The sequence below is a fragment of the Scyliorhinus canicula genome, chromosome 2, assembly GCF_902713615.1.
Source record: "Scyliorhinus canicula chromosome 2, sScyCan1.1, whole genome shotgun sequence".
NCBI classification, from domain to species: Eukaryota; Metazoa; Chordata; class Chondrichthyes; order Carcharhiniformes; family Scyliorhinidae; genus Scyliorhinus; species Scyliorhinus canicula.
Window position 1 is genome coordinate 232,900,934 of NC_052147.1, and position 19,079 is coordinate 232,920,012.

General features: G+C 47.4%; 1 protein-coding gene across 4 annotated transcripts in view; it reads right to left on the reverse strand.

Annotated features, from left to right (window-relative positions):
• Nucleotides 1-2,717: 2,717 nt before the first annotated feature.
• Nucleotides 2,718-19,079, reverse strand: part of znf148 (zinc finger protein 148) — a 77,265-nt gene continuing 60,903 nt past the window's right edge. For all 4 annotated transcript variants that reach the window (XM_038789781.1, XM_038789783.1, XM_038789782.1 and 1 more), the window contains one exon: nucleotides 2,718-8,606. In XM_038789781.1, the coding sequence (XP_038645709.1) occupies nucleotides 7,008-8,606 (1,599 nt within the window). In that variant the 3' untranslated portion in view covers nucleotides 2,718-7,007. The remainder of the gene's footprint in view (nucleotides 8,607-19,079) is intronic.

Genomic DNA, 19,079 nt, shown 5'->3' on the forward strand with positions numbered 1-19,079 from the left:
GCAGTGTCACCCCCAGCCCTGAGCTCACTCTGTGCAGTGTCACCCCCAGCCCTGAGCACACTCTGTGCAGTGCCCTGAGCTCACTCTGTGCAGTGCCCTGAGCTCACTCTGTGCAGTGTCACCCCCAGCCCTGAGCTCACTCTGTGCAGTGTCAACTCCAGCCCTGAGCTCACTCTGTGCAGTGTCAACCCCAGCCCTGAGCTCACTCTGTGCAGTGCCCTGAGCTCACTCTGTGCAGTGTCCTGAGCTCACTCTGTGCAGTGTCACCCCCAGCCCTGAGCTCACTCTGTGCAGTGTCACCCCCAGCCCTGAGCTCACTCTGTGCAGTGCCCTGAGCTCACTCTGTGCAGTGTCACCCCCAGCCCTGAGCTCACTCTGTGCAGTGCCCTGAGCTCACTCTGTGCAGTGTCCTGAGCTCACTCTGTGCAGTGTCACCCCCAGCCCTGAGCTCACTCTGTGCAGTGCCCTGAGCTCACTCTGTGCAGTGTCACCCCCAGCCCTGAGCTCACTCTGTGCAGTGTCACCCCCAGCCCTGAGCTCACTCTGTGCAGTGTCACCCCCAGCCCTGAGCTCACTCTGTGCAGTGCCCTGAGCTCACTCTGTGCAGTGTCACCCCCAGCCCTGAGCTCACTCTGTGCAGTGCCCTGAGCTCACTCTGTGCACTGCCCTGAGCTCACTCTGTGCAGTGTCACCCCCAGCCCTGAGCTCACTCTGTGCAGTGTCACCCCCAGCCCTGAGCACACTCTGTGCAGTGCCCTGAGCTCACTCTGTGCAGTGCCCTGAGCTCACTCTGTGCAGTGTCACCCCCAGCCCTGGGCTCACTCTGTGCAGTGTCACCCCCAGCCCTGAGCTCACTCTGTGCAGTGTCACCCCCAGCCCTGAGCACACTCTGTGCAGTGCCCTGAGCTCACTCTGTGCAGTGCCCTGAGCTCACTCTGTGCAGTGTCACCCCCAGCCCTGAGCACACTCTGTGCAGTGCCCTGAGCTCACTCTGTGCAGTGCCCTGAGCTCACTCTGTGCAGTGTCACCCCCAGCCCTGAGCTCACTCTGTGCAGTGTCACCCCCAGCCCTGAGCTCACTCTGTGCAGTGTCACCCCCAGCCCTGAGCTCACTCTGTGCAGTGTCACCCCCAGCCCTGAGCTCACTCTGTGCAGTGTCACCCCCAGCCCTGAGCTCACTCTGTGCAGTGTCACCCCCAGCCCTGAGCTCACTCTGTGCAGTGTCACCCCCAGCCCTGAGCTCACTCTGTGCAGTGCCCTGAGCTCACTCTGTGCAGTGTCACCCCCAGCCCTGAGCTCACTCTGTGCAGTAATGTGGCAGGGTTGAGTCACTCTGTGCAGTGCCAACCCCAGCCCTGAGCTCACTCTGTGGAGTAATGTAGCAGGATTGAGCTCGCTCACTGGTGTTAGTGGTTCTGATTCTCTGCACTTCACCGCCGATTTGGAGATCACAGTTCCTGTTAGCAACTGGATGACAGCAGTCTGCACTTCACCAGCAGCAGATCGGAATCCTTTACTGTTTGTTGTCCAAGAAATAAATGCTACAAGTTTTTTGGCATTGAAGGAGTTTTGCTCATGTTTCCTCCACGCGTGACTGCATTGACTAAATGCTTACATTACACTGCTCCTGAGAAATGAGGCCAACGAGGAAGTCGCCATCAGGTTGATTTGGTGATATGAAGCCTTCCAGTCAAACTGGCCTTCCCAACAAGCTGAGCATTAGCTGCATCCTGTTGATACAGGACCTGCTAAACGCCAACGGTTGCATTGAGCACCATCAAGGCATTTGGGACATAAACCAATTGCAGCGTAAAGATTTACTTTCCTTCATCCTAAACATACATCTTCCTCCTGGGCCAGGCTGAATGCTTCCACGACCAACAATATCACTTTCAGCGCATCAGAACATCTTGCACACCCACCCATTTATAATCTGCAAATGTATTTCCCAAGCGGCAGATTGTGTATTAATGCCCTCTGCTGCAGTAAACGCCAGGATTCGGTTCTAACTATATCTCCCAGTCGCTTATCAGCTTCCTCAGCCATACTGTAACAGATATTCTGCAGTTCAACTAATTGCCCTCTCTATGTGCACTACTACATTTCCAGACAACACGCTTGGATTTTGGAAAAAGGTCTCTTGCCAGTGAATGGTTGGAAGATGAAGTAGACTGTGGTCATGAATATCACAAATTATCACTGTGAGAAGGGCACCCTTTATAATAATTAACATTTATGATGCGTTAATGCTCATGCTATGATTTTTCACAAATAAAGACACAATACCGTTACTTTTTATTCAAACTATAATAATAATCTTTATTATTGTCACAAGTAGGCTTACATTAACACTGCAATGAAGTTACTGTGAAAACCTCCTAGTCGCCACACTCCGGCGCCTGTTTGGGTACACTGAGGGAGAATTCAGAATGTCCAATTCAACTAATTGCATGTCTTTCGGGACTTGTGGGAGGAAACCGGAGCACCCAGCGGAAAGCCACGCAGACATGGGGAGAGCGTAAAATAATGTCATCCTGAAGGAAGATCTTAACAGCGATATATACGTCTCAGATGTGGAGACCGATGAGAATAACTGGATTTCATACACAAAAGTTTTCTTCCATGCAGAATCCTTCAAGAATTGGTAGCATTCCCCATCTTCAAAACGTTGTCATTCATCATCATGGTTTATAAATTAAATAAAGACCAACAAAAATATCTGGGTTTCTGAACATTTATTTATAACTAAGCATTAAAAAGGCTCTTAAAGACAAAAATGTGATACTTTCAATTTCTCTAATACAGTTTAGAAAGTACTGTATATAGTCCGATAACTGCTTGAAGCATATTGTAGCATTTGCCTTATTACATATCTACACAGTATTTGATCACACATTGCAAATCATCAAACTTTCGGTATCAGTATGAGTTACTGATAAATCCATTGCCCAAAATATTTTCACACCAGTACTGAAACCCTGAATGTAAAGATACTGAAGTTAAGTGAATACGTTTTATGCGGGGTGAATGAAAGTCTGACAGATTTGCTGACACTTAACAAATTCTCCTGCTCAACTTGATTGTGGAGTAATGAACAATCAAACAAAAAAAGTAAATATTTTTGTACATAGGCTATGCCCAACAGATTTTGTAACAAATTTAACTTTTACAATATACTACAAAATTGATCTCTCTAGTTAACACTACAGTAATAGAAAAGCAAGCTTGCGTATAAAATTGACCAGTGCACTAAAAGAGACCAGAATAAAGTATTACTTAGCAAGTCCATCGGTGTATAAATGGTTAGCATATAACATAAAATCTATGCACCTGCTATTTGCGTTTTGATGCAATTTTACCTACATTGTTATCCACTTGCTGCTCTGTATAGATATGCAGTGTCAATCTTTTGCTATCATCACAGACCAGAAATTAGCAGGCAACTGTAGTCTGGTCATGTATATAAACTAATGTCTAGACAAAAGAAAGGTATGAATCTGGATGGTACATTCAGAATTCCCACCATGGCAGAATACTAAGAATTGCAAAATTACCCCTTTTTGTAATTTAAGATTCCCTTCCACCCCACCCTCAGCAAGAAAATAAAATGTCTTTAGAATTATATAGGGAGAAGAAAATGTGTTGTTTCGATTGAATTAATATTTGATCTTACATTATGATAGAGTTACTTTCTCAGGGTCTCTCTTTGTCCCTTTCCTCATTCAAAAATATCACAGGCTAAAGCATTGGGTGATGAAAACAAAATAACTTGCACATTAAAATAAATAATTGCAAAACTCCTACACCATTACATACAATTTTTCATTCTTGGAATGCATTTTTTTCCAATATCAAGAGCCATAAAAGGGAAGACCGAGTGAAACCATATTTGCAATCACAGAAGATACAACTTTACAATAAAAAGGACCCATGCCATTACAAGGACAGATCACTAGATCAACTGTAAAGAAACATCACTTACACATGGTCTATCATACACATTGGCTGCTCTATTAGGGAATACTTGAATGTATGCAATTACACAAAATCTTCGGAATACTATAAAGCTGAAACAAGGTTTTGGACTACAGTTGAAAATAATTTTACTGTACATTTTCTCACCTCCTGGTGAAAGCATTTAAAAAGTGCAGATTTTAATTCTTTTTGAAAGTACATTGTACACCTTACTAACTCTGGAGTATAGTAAAAAGTTTCATTATGTATGCTATAAACTAGAATAAAAGCAAGAGAACTGATCAGACATGGTGACTTTAGTTTAGGCCATTTTAGAGGGGCATAAATCACAAATGTGAAATCAGTAAGACTTGTTAGTTGGAGTTATTGGTGTTAGAAATTTAAAATTAATGTACTGGACTGATTTGAGGCATCATTGTCCACTTAAGTGCAAGATTAACTTTGTGGCAATAAGGTGTACACAATTACCACTTCAAAACTTGTTGAGGCACTGTGCCTTGATTGTAGCAGCATGATAATACTGCAGCTGCCTCGTTTGTTTTCAAACACTGAATACCCACTTGTTTTTATAAATTTCAAGGTTGAGAAAAAAATGTTAACATAAAGAAGCATGTAAAGGTAAACATGACTGCTTAATGTAGTCCAATTATCATTTATGACAAAGATCCCAACCGAGACATCCTTCACATTTGGTCCATTCAGTGAAAAGCTCCCACAAATATCTAGCCCAATTATAACCTAGACTTTCAAATTGGGCTCTGCAAACTTTTAATACGAAAACAAATTATTGCGGATGCTGGAAATCTGATTTTTTTTTAAAAAACAGAATGCTGGAAACACTCGGCAGATCAGGCAGCATCTGTGAAGAAAAGGTCACAGACCTGAAACATTAACTCTTTCTCTCCAGATGCTCCCAGACCTGCTGAGTGTTTTCAGCATTTTCTCTTTTTATACGCCAAACCCAAATGGATCCAAGTGTGAATTTGGGCATTTAGAAGGTGGGTGGATCTCTATCTGTCCACAGCCAAATATATTAAGCACTATGAGCACAACATTGAGAATTTTGTATTCTATATTTCTCTACCTGTTGACTCAAAGCATGTTATGTAATTGCAGTAAACTAGAAGTGTCTTCTGTGAATAGGATGGTGTTTTTCTGGGTAGCTGACATTGTTAGAAGTTGGGAAACAGTATAATTAGGCTGTCAATATTTGCATGTGGTGCCCGACAGAAAAATTATTAAATTACTGTTTGGAAAGCATGAAGATGTGGTGGGCAGCTGAAACATACATGAGCTTTTCTAAAATGTACCACTACACATAACTACCTAAAATTACTGCATAAACACAATGGTTTAGTCTCAATTAAGCGCCACGTGGTCATAAAGAACTTGCATTTATATAGTGCCAAATTATATCTCTAAATATCTTTTAAGCGCTTCATGTGCAATGAATCAGCTTGAAGTGCATCGACTGTAGTTATGTCCGACAACACTGCTGAATTGCAAATAGATTAGAAAGATATTTAAGAGTTCTTCCAGACATCATTTACCACAATTCTCTCTCCCCCCCACCCCCCGACTCTCTCCTCCCCTGCGACCAGTAAATATTAGAATGTTTCAAATGTTACAAAGACGATATAAATATAAAAAATATAAAATTTACATCTTTGGTTGAAACATTCTTAAAGCACGTCATGGAACTCGAGAGTTTCGCTGACCGGTAACATATCCACACCATACAAATCTGCTTTAACCAATGCCGTCTCTTCTCAATTTAAACAAGGTTTGCCCCAAAACCATAGTTGCTGACTTAAAACCAGTATGTTGGCAATTTGATTTCTGCAAATCAGAGGACAGCTTACCAATAATATGCAAGGAAGATTCTTAATCATCTGACTTATTTGTAGAAATTTCTGCTAAACTGCATCAAATATGTGCACTTGAATGGGGAGTTAAGATTCCAATGGTTAAGCCAGTCTTTAAAACACAGCATTCCACAAGGTGCAACATCACATTTACAAAAAATGTAATAATCAGGAACATATTTTGTGGGATGACAGTCAATTTGTATTATATATTTCTGAAAAACTGTTATGCAGCCAAGGTATTTTACAGATAAACGGGGTAGGTACTGCAATATAAATTAACAGGTCATTTATTTTATTCTTCTACAAGGGAACACATAATGGCTTTATACACTAAACGTACAAAAATAGGGATATAAACTATATATTTTTAATAAGGCAGCCCAACATCTTGAAGAGTTGAAATTTGAGATTTTGAACGGTGTCACATGACTAGATAAGTATAAAGCACCCTTTGTGCTTGCAATAGTTCTCACTGAAATAAATTCCCACGTTTTCATTTCTAAAATAAATAAAATTTAATTTTTTTAAATCATGGTATAAATAGAATGCTCAATGGTTAACTGTGGAATACTATTTTGCTCCCACTCATCAATTCTGTGGGGTTCCTCACAAGTAAAGATGATGCAAGTTAGATAAAAATTATGTTCCAATTACTTCTTGAAGTACTCTACATATAAACAAACAAAATTGTTAGCTTTTGTTTACAATCTTAGTAAATCTGAGTAGAAAAGTGCATAAATTTAAAGAAAATCCAAATAAACTAATTTGTTAGTTTGGTTATACCCTACAAATAGCAGTGACTGATTATTTTCTTTCCTTTAAAAAGTGCCAAAATATTTGGGGCATGTTACAAGGTGAGGCAAAGAAACAGCATCAGTGTTAAACAACAGTTAATCCTGCCACAACACAATAACCTGGGACATGCCGTGCATGGCTGAAATATACAAGGAAAATATCTTTTTAACAATGTTACTCTGCAGCGTAATTGCGTTTTGGTATTCGAGAGGCCTACAGTATGATGCTTCTGTATAAGTGTGGTTAATTGAACCAAAACTGCATTGACTATTGATTATACAGCACTCCATCCTATACAGAGCAGCGCATAATACAATAATTGTCATTTTGAAGTGCTAGCCTCAGTTACGTTACAAGGAGTAGTTTCCTACTATCCAAAGGCCTGACTAGCTGTGGCGTCTGGTGAAGCAGTCATTTGAGCTCTTCCCTCTGGTACACCCACTAAGGGGAACTCTGAAAACTCTGCACCAGTCCCACGTACTCTCAGATTTACTTGTCCATTGGCAACACTGTATGGGGGCGGCACACCAGCCCTTACATTCTGGTACTGAGCTCTGAATGTCTGTTCAAATGTACCTATTTGGTAGGCTTGATGGACAGGCTGAGCTTCTACCTTCTTCTGAGATGTCATCTGATCCAAGAATTCTTGTGCCGAGACAGAACTATGATTTGTCTCCTCGCTTGTAAAAGAAAAGGAGTGCTGTGACTCGCCAACCATTAAACCATAATGGGACTTCTCAGAAGATGGTCGCAATGGTGAACTCATGCCTGACCTAAAGCCACGCTGCATAGTCATGGAGGCCATGGAAGAAAACAATGGTTGACTAGAAAGGGTCGGGCTATCAGTTCCAAAAGTAAGGGTCTGACTGGGTAAATATGCATCATTCTGGCTTGTTCTTTCCAAGGCTTGCTGGAGGAATTTTGAATATTCATGGAGCATACTGGCTTTGTCTGAAGATGGTGGTTGGGAACTTGCACCAGCTCTCTCAGTCTGGGCAACCTCAGCTACATCTGAAGTGTTTATTGACATGCTCGAGGCCACTTCTGTATCAGCGACACTAAAAGACATTTCATGCTGTCCATTTGCTTTATGAGAGTAATGGTCTAACAGAGTCTGCAATACCTCATCAGGAATCCCACTTTTGTCATGACTATTCTTTATTTCAACACTCAACGATTGGGAGTCCAACATAGATGCTGCTGTACTTTCATCAATGACACTAGCCACAGCTGCTTGGGTCACAGATGGCTGTGACGCTATCTGGCCTACGTTCAGGGCATACTCCCTACTATTATTACTCGCTGCTTGCAAATAACGCTTTTTCTTGAGAAACTGCATTGCATCATCATAATTGTTACTGTTATGCACAGGTTTACTGGGAACTTCCTGTAAGGAATCCACCTGATCAATGTCATGGTTTCCCTCAGAGTCCAGCAGACCTGGTTTATCAATAAGTTCATATGTATATTTTGTAACTTTATTTTCTTCATATGTGGACAATGCAGACATTGCCTGGCTTGGTTCCAACTCTAGTTTCTGACTTCTTTTGCTGCTAACTTTCTTGATGACCAGTTTTGGTGGATGGATATCCCCGGACGTACTTTCTAGAGGATTACCACTGTTGGACGAATGCGGTATTTCAACAGAGTATTCAGTCACCATATATTCATCTTTCACTTTTGAAGAAATACTATAGAGTGACGAGTAATCACTCTCATTTTCATCTTTTTTCAGAGCCAACTTTTCCACCGTGCACAGTTTGTCAGTGAGTGGGACAGAAGACCTGGATTTATCTGTTTTTTGTTTCTTTTTCCGTGGCAATGAATTATCTTTATGTTGCAAGGAAATGTTTGGATCTTCCTCATTCCCTCCCATATCACCCATCTTCAATGCACACTTCAGTTTTCTATCTCTGTTTTCATGGCACATGCGTTTATGTTTTAATACACGATCAGTTCTGGAGAAATACTGAAACAATCACAACATTAGAGTCAATACCATGAATGAACAATACATTTGATTTTAACAAATGCAAAAAGTAAATATGCACTCTCTTCATGGTTTTATTTTTCAGCATCAGGCACTATCAGCTATCAAAAACGAAGCTGACTTAAATTACTTGGATCTAAAAATTGTTACAGACCAACAGTACATAATTTTGTTGCATCAGTCACATTACAGGGGAAAAAAACTGATGAAAAGCAGACAAGCAAATCCGTCACAAATTGGACAACCTGACTATGCCAACATAAAAATACAAGTACCAGTTTTAAAGTATCACACAAAAGTAACATTTTAAATGTTGCAATAACATTTTTAATGAAACTATCACATAATGACAAAGAAATTAAGTTGGAAGGCACAGAAAATTTAAGCTTATTCAGCTAACCTTAGCCTTCCTTTTCAATATTCTAAAGGATAATAAAAAACACAGAATCTGGCCGATTCCCACATGTCTATGAAAAAAAATCATGCAACAGGCAATTGTAGCAAAGTATATTGCAGTAGTCATTATCAGCTGAAATAGCAGATAGAAAAATGATTAAGGAAACAACAAATTCAGTTAGTTTGGAATGACAATGTATATAATTGTGGCTACAGAAATCAATACTGTAGACACTTTCAACTGTATATTCTACCATTCATAGCTTAAATAAAGCGAAACAACTTAGAAACCGAGGAAGCAGGGGTGGCACAGCCTACGGCACTGAGGACCCTGGTTCAATCCCGTCCTGAGTCACTGTCCGCCTGGAGTTTGCACATTCTCCCGTCTCTGCGTGGGTTTCACCCCCACAAGCCAAAGATGTGCAGGTTAGGTGGATTGGCCATGCTAAATTGCCCCTTAATAATAAATAAATAAACAAATAAAATAAACCGAGAAAGCAGGAGCAAATTGCTGCATTATTCATTGACCAACTGTAGATACCACTATAGTTAGAAGCTAAGAAATAATTTTGAATGGGGACAATGCTAATTTAAATATATATTTTTTTAAATAAACAATTTTATTGAGGTAGTTTTTGGCTTTGTAAACAGTTACAGACATCAACAGAAAGAAAGCAAAAAAGGCAAAAATGTGCAAACATCCACGGAGATTCAATACTTCAATCGTAACATACTGCACAAGCCCGCTCCTCTCCCACCGGTACTACCCGCCATTTTATCCCTCCTACTCTACTCTCCCCCCTCACTGCTGACGCTCACTCTCCCGCAAAGAAGTCAATAAATGGTTGCCACCTTCGGGCAAACCCCTGTACAGATCCCCTCAAGGCGAACTTAATTTTTTTTCCATACCCAGGAAACTCGACATGTCCGCAAGCCACAACTCAGTCTTTGGGGGCTTTGAGTCCCTCCACGCCAATAGTATTCGTCGCCGGGCTATCAGGGAAGCAAAGGCCACAACATCGGCCTCTTTCTCACCCTGGACTCCCGGGTCTTCCGAAACCCCAAAAATTGCCACCCCGGACCCATCGCCACCCTTCTTTTTAGCACCCGGGACATGACGCCCGCAAATCCCTCCCAGTACCCCCTAATCTTAGGGCATGCCCAAAACATGTGAACGTGGTTCGCTGGTCCTCCCGCGCATCTAGCGCATTTGTCCTCTATCCCAAAGAATTTGCTCATCCGAGCCACCGTCATATGGGCCCGGTGAACGACCTTAAATTGAATCAGCCCGAGCCTAGCACATGTCGCGGTCGAATTTACCCTACTCAGGGCCTCTGCCCACAGCCCGTCCTCCATTTCCCCGCCTAGCTCCTCCTCCCATTTAAGTTTCAGTTCCTGCGTCTGGGACCCTTCCTCCCTCATGAGCACCTTATAAATATCAGAGACTCTACCCTCCCCTTCTTCCCCCCTAGAGACTATTCTGTCTTGGATCCCCATTGGCGGGAGGCGTGGGAAAGATGGGACCTGTCTGCAAACAAAGTCCCGCAACTGTAGGTACCTAAAATCATTTCCCTTTACCAACCCAAATTTCTCCTCCAAGCTCTTCAAACTCGCAAAGCTCCCTTCCAGGAACATACCGCCCACCCTTCCCACCCCCGCCATGCTTGAAACCCCCCATCCATACTCCCGGGGGCAAACCGATGGTTATCGCAGATTGGCGCCAAACCGACGCCCCTGTCTCCCCTGCATGCCTTCTCCACTCGCCCCATATCCGCAGGGTCGCCACCACTACCAGGCTGGTGGAGTACCTGGCCGGCGGCAGCGGTAGAGGAGCCGTGACCAGGGCTGCCAAGCTGGAGCCCCTGCACGAAGCCGCCTCCACCCGCTCCCAGATAGACTTCGTACCCACCATCCACTTCCTTATCATAGCGATGTTGGCCGCCCAGTAATAATTAATCAGATTCGGCAAAGCCAGCCCTCCCTCGCTGCGGTTCCTCTCCAGCATCGCCTTCTTCACCCGTGGGGATTTTCCCGCCCAGACAAAGCTCATGATCATCCTGTTAACTCTTTTGAAGAAGGACTGTGGGACAAAGATCGGGAGGCACTGAAAAACAAACAGAAATCTAGGGAGGATTGTCATCTTTACAGTCTGCACCCTCCCTGCCAGTGACAGCGGGAGTGGATCCCATCTCCGAAACTCTCCCTTCATTTGCTCCACCACCCTGGCCAAATTTAACTTGTGCAGCCTGCCCCAGTCTCGTGCCACCTGGATTCCCAAATACCGGAAATTTTCCTCAACCAGCCTAAACGGTAGCCCTCTCAATCTGTTCTCCTGGCCCCTTGCCTGTACCACAAACATTTCACTCTTGGCCGTATTTAATTTGTACCCTGAAAACTGGCCGAACTTCCTCAACGTTCCCAGTATACTTCCCATCCTGGCCACTGGGTCCGACACGTACAGGAGCAGGTCGTCTGCGTAAAGAGAGACCCTATGTTCTACCCCGCCCCTCACCATCCCCTTCCATCCCTCTGCGGCTCTCAGCGCAATCGCCAGCGGCTCTATGGCCAGCGCAAACAGCAGCGGGGAGAGTGGGCAGCCCTGTCTGGTCCCTCGGTACAGCCTAAAGTACTCCGACACTTCTCTGTTAGTCCTGACGCTGGCCTTCGGGGCCTGATATAATAATTTGATCCAATCCACCAGTCCCTCCACGAACCCAAACCGTCCGAGCACCTCCCATAGATAGTCCCACTCCACCCGGTCAAAGGCCTTCTCGGCGTCCATCGCCACCACCACCTCCACCTCTCTGCCCGCCGGGGGCATCATTATCACATTAAGTAATCTTCTCAGGTTGGCCGCCAGCTGCCTACCTTTCACGAACCCAGTTTGGTCCTCCCCAATAACCTCCGGTACGCAGTCCTCCATTCTAACCGGCAGTACCTTTGCCAGGAGCTTGGCGTCAACATTAATCAGGGAGATTGGCCTGTTGGAACCGCACACCTCCGTGTCTTTACCCCGCTTCAATATCAGTGATATAGTGGCTTGCGACATTGTCGGCGGCAGGGTCCCGCTGTCCCTTGCCTCATTGAAAACCCTCGCCAAGACCGGGCCCACCAGCTCAGAAAACTTCCTATAGAACTCTACTGGGTATCCATCCGGTCCCGGGGCTTTCCCCGACTGCATAGCCTTAAGGCCCCCCAATACCTCCTCTACTCTAATCGGGGCCCCGAGCTCTTCCACTCACCCCCCACCAACTGTTGGGAATGTTAACCCGTCCAGAAACCTTTTCATCTCCTCCGGTTCTTCCGGCGGCTCCGAAGTATACAGCTTGCGATAGAAGTCCCGGAATACCTAATTCAATCCTGCCGGGTCCTCCACTTTGCGCCCCTCCCCATCCATCACTCTACTTATTTCCCTGGCCGCCTCCCTCCTCCTGAGTTGCTGCGCTAACAGTCTGCTAGCCTTTTCCCCATGCTCGTACACCACTCCCCTCGCCTTCCTAAGCTGTTCCACGGCCCTACTCGTGGATAGTGCCCCCAGTTCCGCCTGTAGTCTCTGCCTCTCCGGAGTAAAACCTCCCCCGGGGACTCCGCATGCTCTTCATCTATCTGACCCATTTCCCTGACCAATCTATCCATCTCTGCCCTGTCTGCCTTGGCTCTGTGGGCCCCAAATTGAAATCAGCTCCCCCCGCACTACTGCCTTTAGCGACTCCCACAGGGTCGCCGCTGAGACCTCCCCCGTGTCATTCACCTGCAGGAAATTTTGCATACACCTCTGAAGCCTCTCACAGATCCCCTCCTCCGACAGCAGTCCCACGTCTAGCCTCCACTGCGGGCGTTGGTAGCTCGCCCCCCCCCCCCGATCTGCAGGTCTACCCAGTGCGGGGCATGGTCTGAGATAGTAATTGGCGAATATTCCGTGTTCTTTACATCCCCTATACAATCCCTGTTTAGTACGAAGAAATCTATCCTAGAATATACTTTATGGACGTGTGAGTAAAACGAGTAGCCCCTTCCTGTCGGCTGTCTGGCTCTCCAGGGGTCCACTGCCCCCATTTGCTCCATAAACACTTTTAGCTCCCTTGCCATTGCTGGGAGTCTACCTTCTGGGACACAACCGATCCAAAGCCGGGTCAAGGACTAAGTTAAAGTCCCCCCCCCCCATTATTAGCCTGCGAGAGTCCAGGTCCGGGATCTTCCCCAGCACTCTTTTAATGAAGTCCACGTCATCCCAGTTCGGGGCATATATATTCACCAGCACCACTCTTCTCCCCTCCAGAATGCCCCGTACCATCAGGTATCTGCCCCCCCTGTCTGCGGCTATGCCCTCCGCCTCAAATTGAACCCGCTTGTTGATCATGATTGCCACCCCCCTGGACTTCGAGTCCAAGTCCGAGTGGAAGACCTGGCTAATCCAGCCCTTCCTTAGCCTGGTCTGGTCAGACACTTTCAGATGTGTCTCCTGCAACATAATTACGTCCGCCCTCAGAGCCCGCAAGTGCGCGAACACCCGCGCCCTCTTAACCGGCATTTTCAGTCCCCTGACGTTCCAGGTGATCAGCCTGGTCGGGGGGCACAACCCACAATCCCCCCCCCCCCCCCCCCCCCCCCAACGCTGGTCAGCAATAGCCTTTCTCGGGCCGGCCCCCGGCCCGTGCATCACGCCATTCTTGGCCCGCCTGTTGGCTGCCTCCACCCTCGACCTCCTTTCCAGTGCCTATTTCAAGTCCCTCCCACTTCAGCAGAACAACCCCCCCCCCCCACCCCTAACCACGTCCCTCAATACTCCCACCCCTGCCATCCACTGGCTGTGATCTCCCCCCCCCCCCCCCCCCCCACCCCACCTGACTCCCTTGACTAGCCAATCTGCTAGCCCGGTGACTCAACACTCCGGCGCCTTCCTGTCTCATTCCCATTGTTTCCTGTCCTCCTCCCCACTCCCCGGCGCCCCATCCCCCTCTCCAACCCACTGGAGCAAACTCACTGGCACCGGAAGGTATGACCATCTACAAAACAAAAAAACAAAACCCCCAACCCACATCCTTGGCCCCCCTTGCTGACCGGCCCCCCTTCGTTACCGTGCCGGCTCCAGTGTCCTCCGCGAGCTGCACAAAAAGTACAAATCCGCCCAAAAAGGAAAAAACAGAAAAAAAGAGGGAAAAACAAAAACATAAGAGGAAAAAAAAGAAAAAAAAAACCCAAACCAATGTCCATGAACAAAGGAAAGAGTCCCAAATGTTCCGCTTGGCACCTTTGACCCAGCAAACCGTTGAACAGCAGTCCAGGCACATTCGGCGTACCTTCCCACGGTAGTCCTCGGGCCCTAATTCGCGTCCGTGGGGCCTCTTTTCGGGACCAGCCCCTGATCCCTCGCAAAGTCCATCGCTTCTTCAGGCTCGGAGAAGTAGTGGTGTTGACCCTGGTGCGTGACCCATAAACGAGCCGGGAACAGCAGGCCAAACTTCACGTGCTTCTTGAACAGCACCTCCTTGACATTCTTAAAGGCTGCTCGCCGCCGAGCCACCTCCTGGCTTAGGCCCTGGTAAATGCGGAGAACACTGTTGTTCCACGCGCTGCTCCTGGCGCTCTTTGCCCACCGCAGCACCCGCTCCTTGTCCACGAACCTGTGGAACCTAATCACCATCGGGCGGGGGGGTCCGCCCGGCCACCCCTGCCTCGCCTGCACTCTGTATGCCCCCTCCAGCTCCGGCGGTCGTGGAAAGGCTTCAGCCCCCATCAGCTGCATCAATAGGTCTGCTACAAACGCTGCGGCATCAGCTCCCTCAGCCCCCTCCGGGAGGCCGACCATCCTCAGATTGTTCCTGCGGGCTCCATTCTCCAGCTCCTCCACTCTGTCCAGCAGTCTTCTCTGCCGCTCCTTCAGCCCGTCAACTTCTAGCGCCGCAACCGTCTGCGCATCCGCCTGCTCCTCCACCGCCTCTCCCAGCTCCTTAACTTTAACATCTTGCGCATCCAGCCTCTGGTTCAGCTGATCCACCGCTTTCTGGATTGGGTCCAAGCTGTCCCGCTTCAGCGCTTCAAAACTGGACTTCATTACCTGGAGCATGTTATCCAGCGCCTGCTGGATTGCTGAGTCCAGGGTCAGTGTGTCCGCCATTTTAGGTTCCAGGTAAGTTTGTTCAGGTCCTTGTCTCTGTCCCTTTTTCTCTCTTTTCTTCTGCCTCCTGGACTCCCGCTGTTCCATGTGCCGCTGCCCGCTCCTCAGCACTTTCGCTGCCGCCTTCCTTCAGGTCCGTGGCCCCTAAACGCCCGCCGGAGTGAGAGCCCGCCGAATGTGCGGCTCACTCGGACATCGCCGCCACCGGAAGTCGCTAATTCAAATATTAAGCAATAACTTGAGGTTACCTTTCAAAAATACATCATGCTACTTAGATATAAGCCGCTGCTGGATAACTGAGCGTGCAGTCTATTGAAGAACGTGCCTGGTGTTTTGAAATTTGCCCCCACCCCAGCCCAAGCCCCATGCACTATGGGAGTGTCCCAGGCCCACCAGCAAACACCCCTCCCCTCACTCTCCCCAACACCCATGCAGGGCACCCCAGTCCGATCGCCACCACACAAAAATGTCAGTTTGGCGTCTTTGCAGTGCCAACCTGGCATCCTGGAAGTGCCCCTGCCAGCTGCCAGTGCCACCTGGGAACAAATAACAATACAGCACAGGAACAGGCCCTTCGGCCCTCCAAGCCTGCGCCGATCACGTGCCCTATCTAGACCAACCTCCTGTATCCTTCTATACCCCGTCTGTTCATGTGCCTATCCAGATAAGTCTTAAAGGTCGCCAACATATCTGCCTCAACCACCTCACTTGACAGTGCATTCCAGGCCACCACCATCCTCGGTGTAAAAAACCTCACCCACACATCTCCACTGAACCTTTCCCCCCTCACCTTGAACCTGTGCCACCTTGTAATTGTCATTTCCACCCTGGGAAAAAGCCTCCAACTGTTCACCCTATCTATACCCCTAATAAGTTTATAAACGTCTATCAGGTCACCCCTCAGCCTCCATCTCTCCAGGGAGAACAATCCCAGTTTATTCAATCTCCCCACAGAGCTTTTTGTTTTTATAAAGTAGTTTGATTAAGGTTTTGCAGAATTTTTCATAATAAAACAGTAGTAATCATAATAACAAAACAAACTAGAGTGAGCATTAACATAGTGTAAAAAGAGAATATACAATAACAATTAAATAGACATTATCCCACGCGACCCAGTCTTCCCACACCATCCCAATGAAGCACTCACCCCCCCCCCCCCACGGATTTCTGCCTGCTGACATTTTAATTTTCCCCGAGAAAGTCGACGAACAGCTGCCACCTCCGAGAGAACCCGACCCTCTTAAGGCAAACTTTATTTTCTCGAGGCTGAGAAACCCAGCCATGTCGTTAACCCAAGTCTCTACACTCGGGGGCTTCGAGTCCCTCCACATTAATAAAATCCGTCTCCGGGCTACTTGGGAGGCAAAGGCCAAGACGTCGGCCTCTTTCCCCCCCTGAACTCCCGGGTCTTCTGACACTCTAAAGATCGCTATCTCTGGACTCGGCACCACCCGTGTGTTAAGCACCTTGGACATTGCCCTCGCGAACCCTTGCCAGAACACTCTAAGCTCCGGGCATACCCAAAACATGTGGACATGGTTTGCAGGGCTGCCCTTGCACCTCATACAACTGTCTTCTACCCCCAAAAACTTGCTCATTCGCGCTGCCGTCATGTGTGCCCAGTGGACCACCTTAAATTGAATTAGACTGAGCCTGGCACATGATGAGGAGGAATTAACCCTGCCCAGGACCTCTGCCCACAGACCCACTTCCAACTCCTCACCTAGCTCCTCCTCCCACCTGCCCTTGAGCTCCTCCACCGGGGTTTCCTCCGCCTCCTGTAGTTCTTGGTAGATATCCGACACCCTCCCCTCCCCCACCCAGGTGCCGGAGACCACCCTGTGTCCTGTATCCTCAGTGGCAGCAGCGTCGGAAAGGCCACTACCTGTTTTTCAGGAAGGCTCGTACTTGCAGATATTTAAAGGCGTTTCCTGGCGGCAGATTAAATTTGTCCTCTAGCACCTTCAAACTGGGAAAGCTTCCGTCTATGAACTGATCTCCCATCCTTCAGATCCCTGCCCTCTGCCAGCTCTGGAACCCACCATCCATCCTACCCGGGACAAACCTGTGGTTGTTGGATATCAGGGTCCAGACCGACGCTCCCTCCACCTTCTTGTACCTCCTCCACTGTCCCCAGATCCGCAGTGTCGCCACCACCACCGGACTTGTGGAGTAACGGGTCGGCGAGAACGGCAAAGGAGCTGTTATCAAAGCTCTCAGACTAGTACCTTTACATGTCGCCGCCTCCAACTGCTCCCATGCAACCCCCTTTCCCCCCCCCCCCCATCGCCCACTTCCTAATCATAGCTATATTGGCCGCCCAGTAGAAGTTGCGAAAGTTCGGCAGCGCCAACCCCCCCCCAAACCCCGACTACGCTCCAATAGCGATCTCCTTACTCGTGGGGTCTTATTTGCCTACACAAAGCCGGTACTGATCCTACTCACCCGCTTTAAAAAAAGGCCTTAGGGATGAAGATGGGGAGGCACTGAAAGACAAACAAAAATCTGGGGAGGACAGTCATTTTCACGGTCTGCACCCTCCCTGCCACTGACAGCAGGAGCATGTCCCACCTTTTAAAGTCCCCTTCCATTTGCTCCACCAACCGGGTCAGGTTGAGCCAGTGCAGGGCATCCCATTTCCTGGCCACCTGTATACCCAGGTAATGAAAACTTTTCTCTACCATCCTGAACGGCAGCTTTCAGTCTCTCCTCCTGCCCCTTGGCCTGGATCACAAACAACTTACTCTTTCCCATGCTCAGTTTGTACTCTGAAAAACTACCAAAATCCCTCCGGATCCACAGAACCTCCCCCATCCCCTCCACAGGGTCCGAAATGCATAGGAGCAAATCATCTGCGTATAGCGAGACCCGATGTCCCCCCCACCCCCCCGAACCAGACCCCGCCAGTTCCTCAAGGCTCTCAGCGCCATAGCTAGTGGTTCTATAGCTAGGGAAAATAGTAACGGGGAGAGGGGACACCCCTGCCTCGTTCCCCGGTGAAGCTCGAAGTACCTGACCTCAGCCGGTTTGTACATACACTTGCTACAGGCGCCTGGTACAGCAATTACACCCAGCCAATAAAGCCCTCACCAAACCCGAACCTCCCCAGCGTTTCCCAGGTACTCCTACTCCACCTGGTCAAAGGCTTTCTCTGCGTCCATCGTTGTTACCACCCCCGCCTCCCCTCCCTCTGAGGGCATCATAATAATATTGAAAAGTCATCTCTCCGCATAGCTAATAACCTCCATCCCAGACAACATACTTTTCTGTACTCTCTCCAAAGCCTCAATGGCCTTCTGGTAGTGCAGTGACCAGAATTGGACACAGTATTCCAAACGTTCTATATAATTGTAACATAATGTTCGAGCTTTTATACTCGATACCCTTCCAATGAAGGCAAGCATGCCATATGCTATCTTTACCACCATTTCCATCTGTGCTGCCACTTTTAAGGATCTGTGGATCTACACACCCAGATCTCTCTGTGTCTCTATGTTCCTGATGGTTCTGCCATTTATTTTATAGCTAAATAACTACCTGAATTGGATCGACCAAAATGCCTCACCTCACATTTGTCCGGGTTACTCCATCTGCCATTTCTCAGGCCAATTTTGCAGCCAATCTATATCCTGTCGTATTCTCCAAGAATCTTAGTATCATCCGCAAATTTGCTAATCAGACCCGCTACGTTTTCTTCCAAGTCATTTAAATATATTACAAAGAGCAAAGGTCCCAGTACTGATCCCTGTGGAACAACACTAGTTACAGACCTCCATTCGGAAAATACCTTTCCACTGCTACCCTCTGTCTTCTATGGCAAGCCAGTTCTGAATCCATCCAGCTAGTTCACTCCTGACCCCATGTGATCAACTCTTTTGCACCAGCCTGCCATGAGAGACCTTATCAAATGCTTTACTAAAGTCCACGTAGACAATATC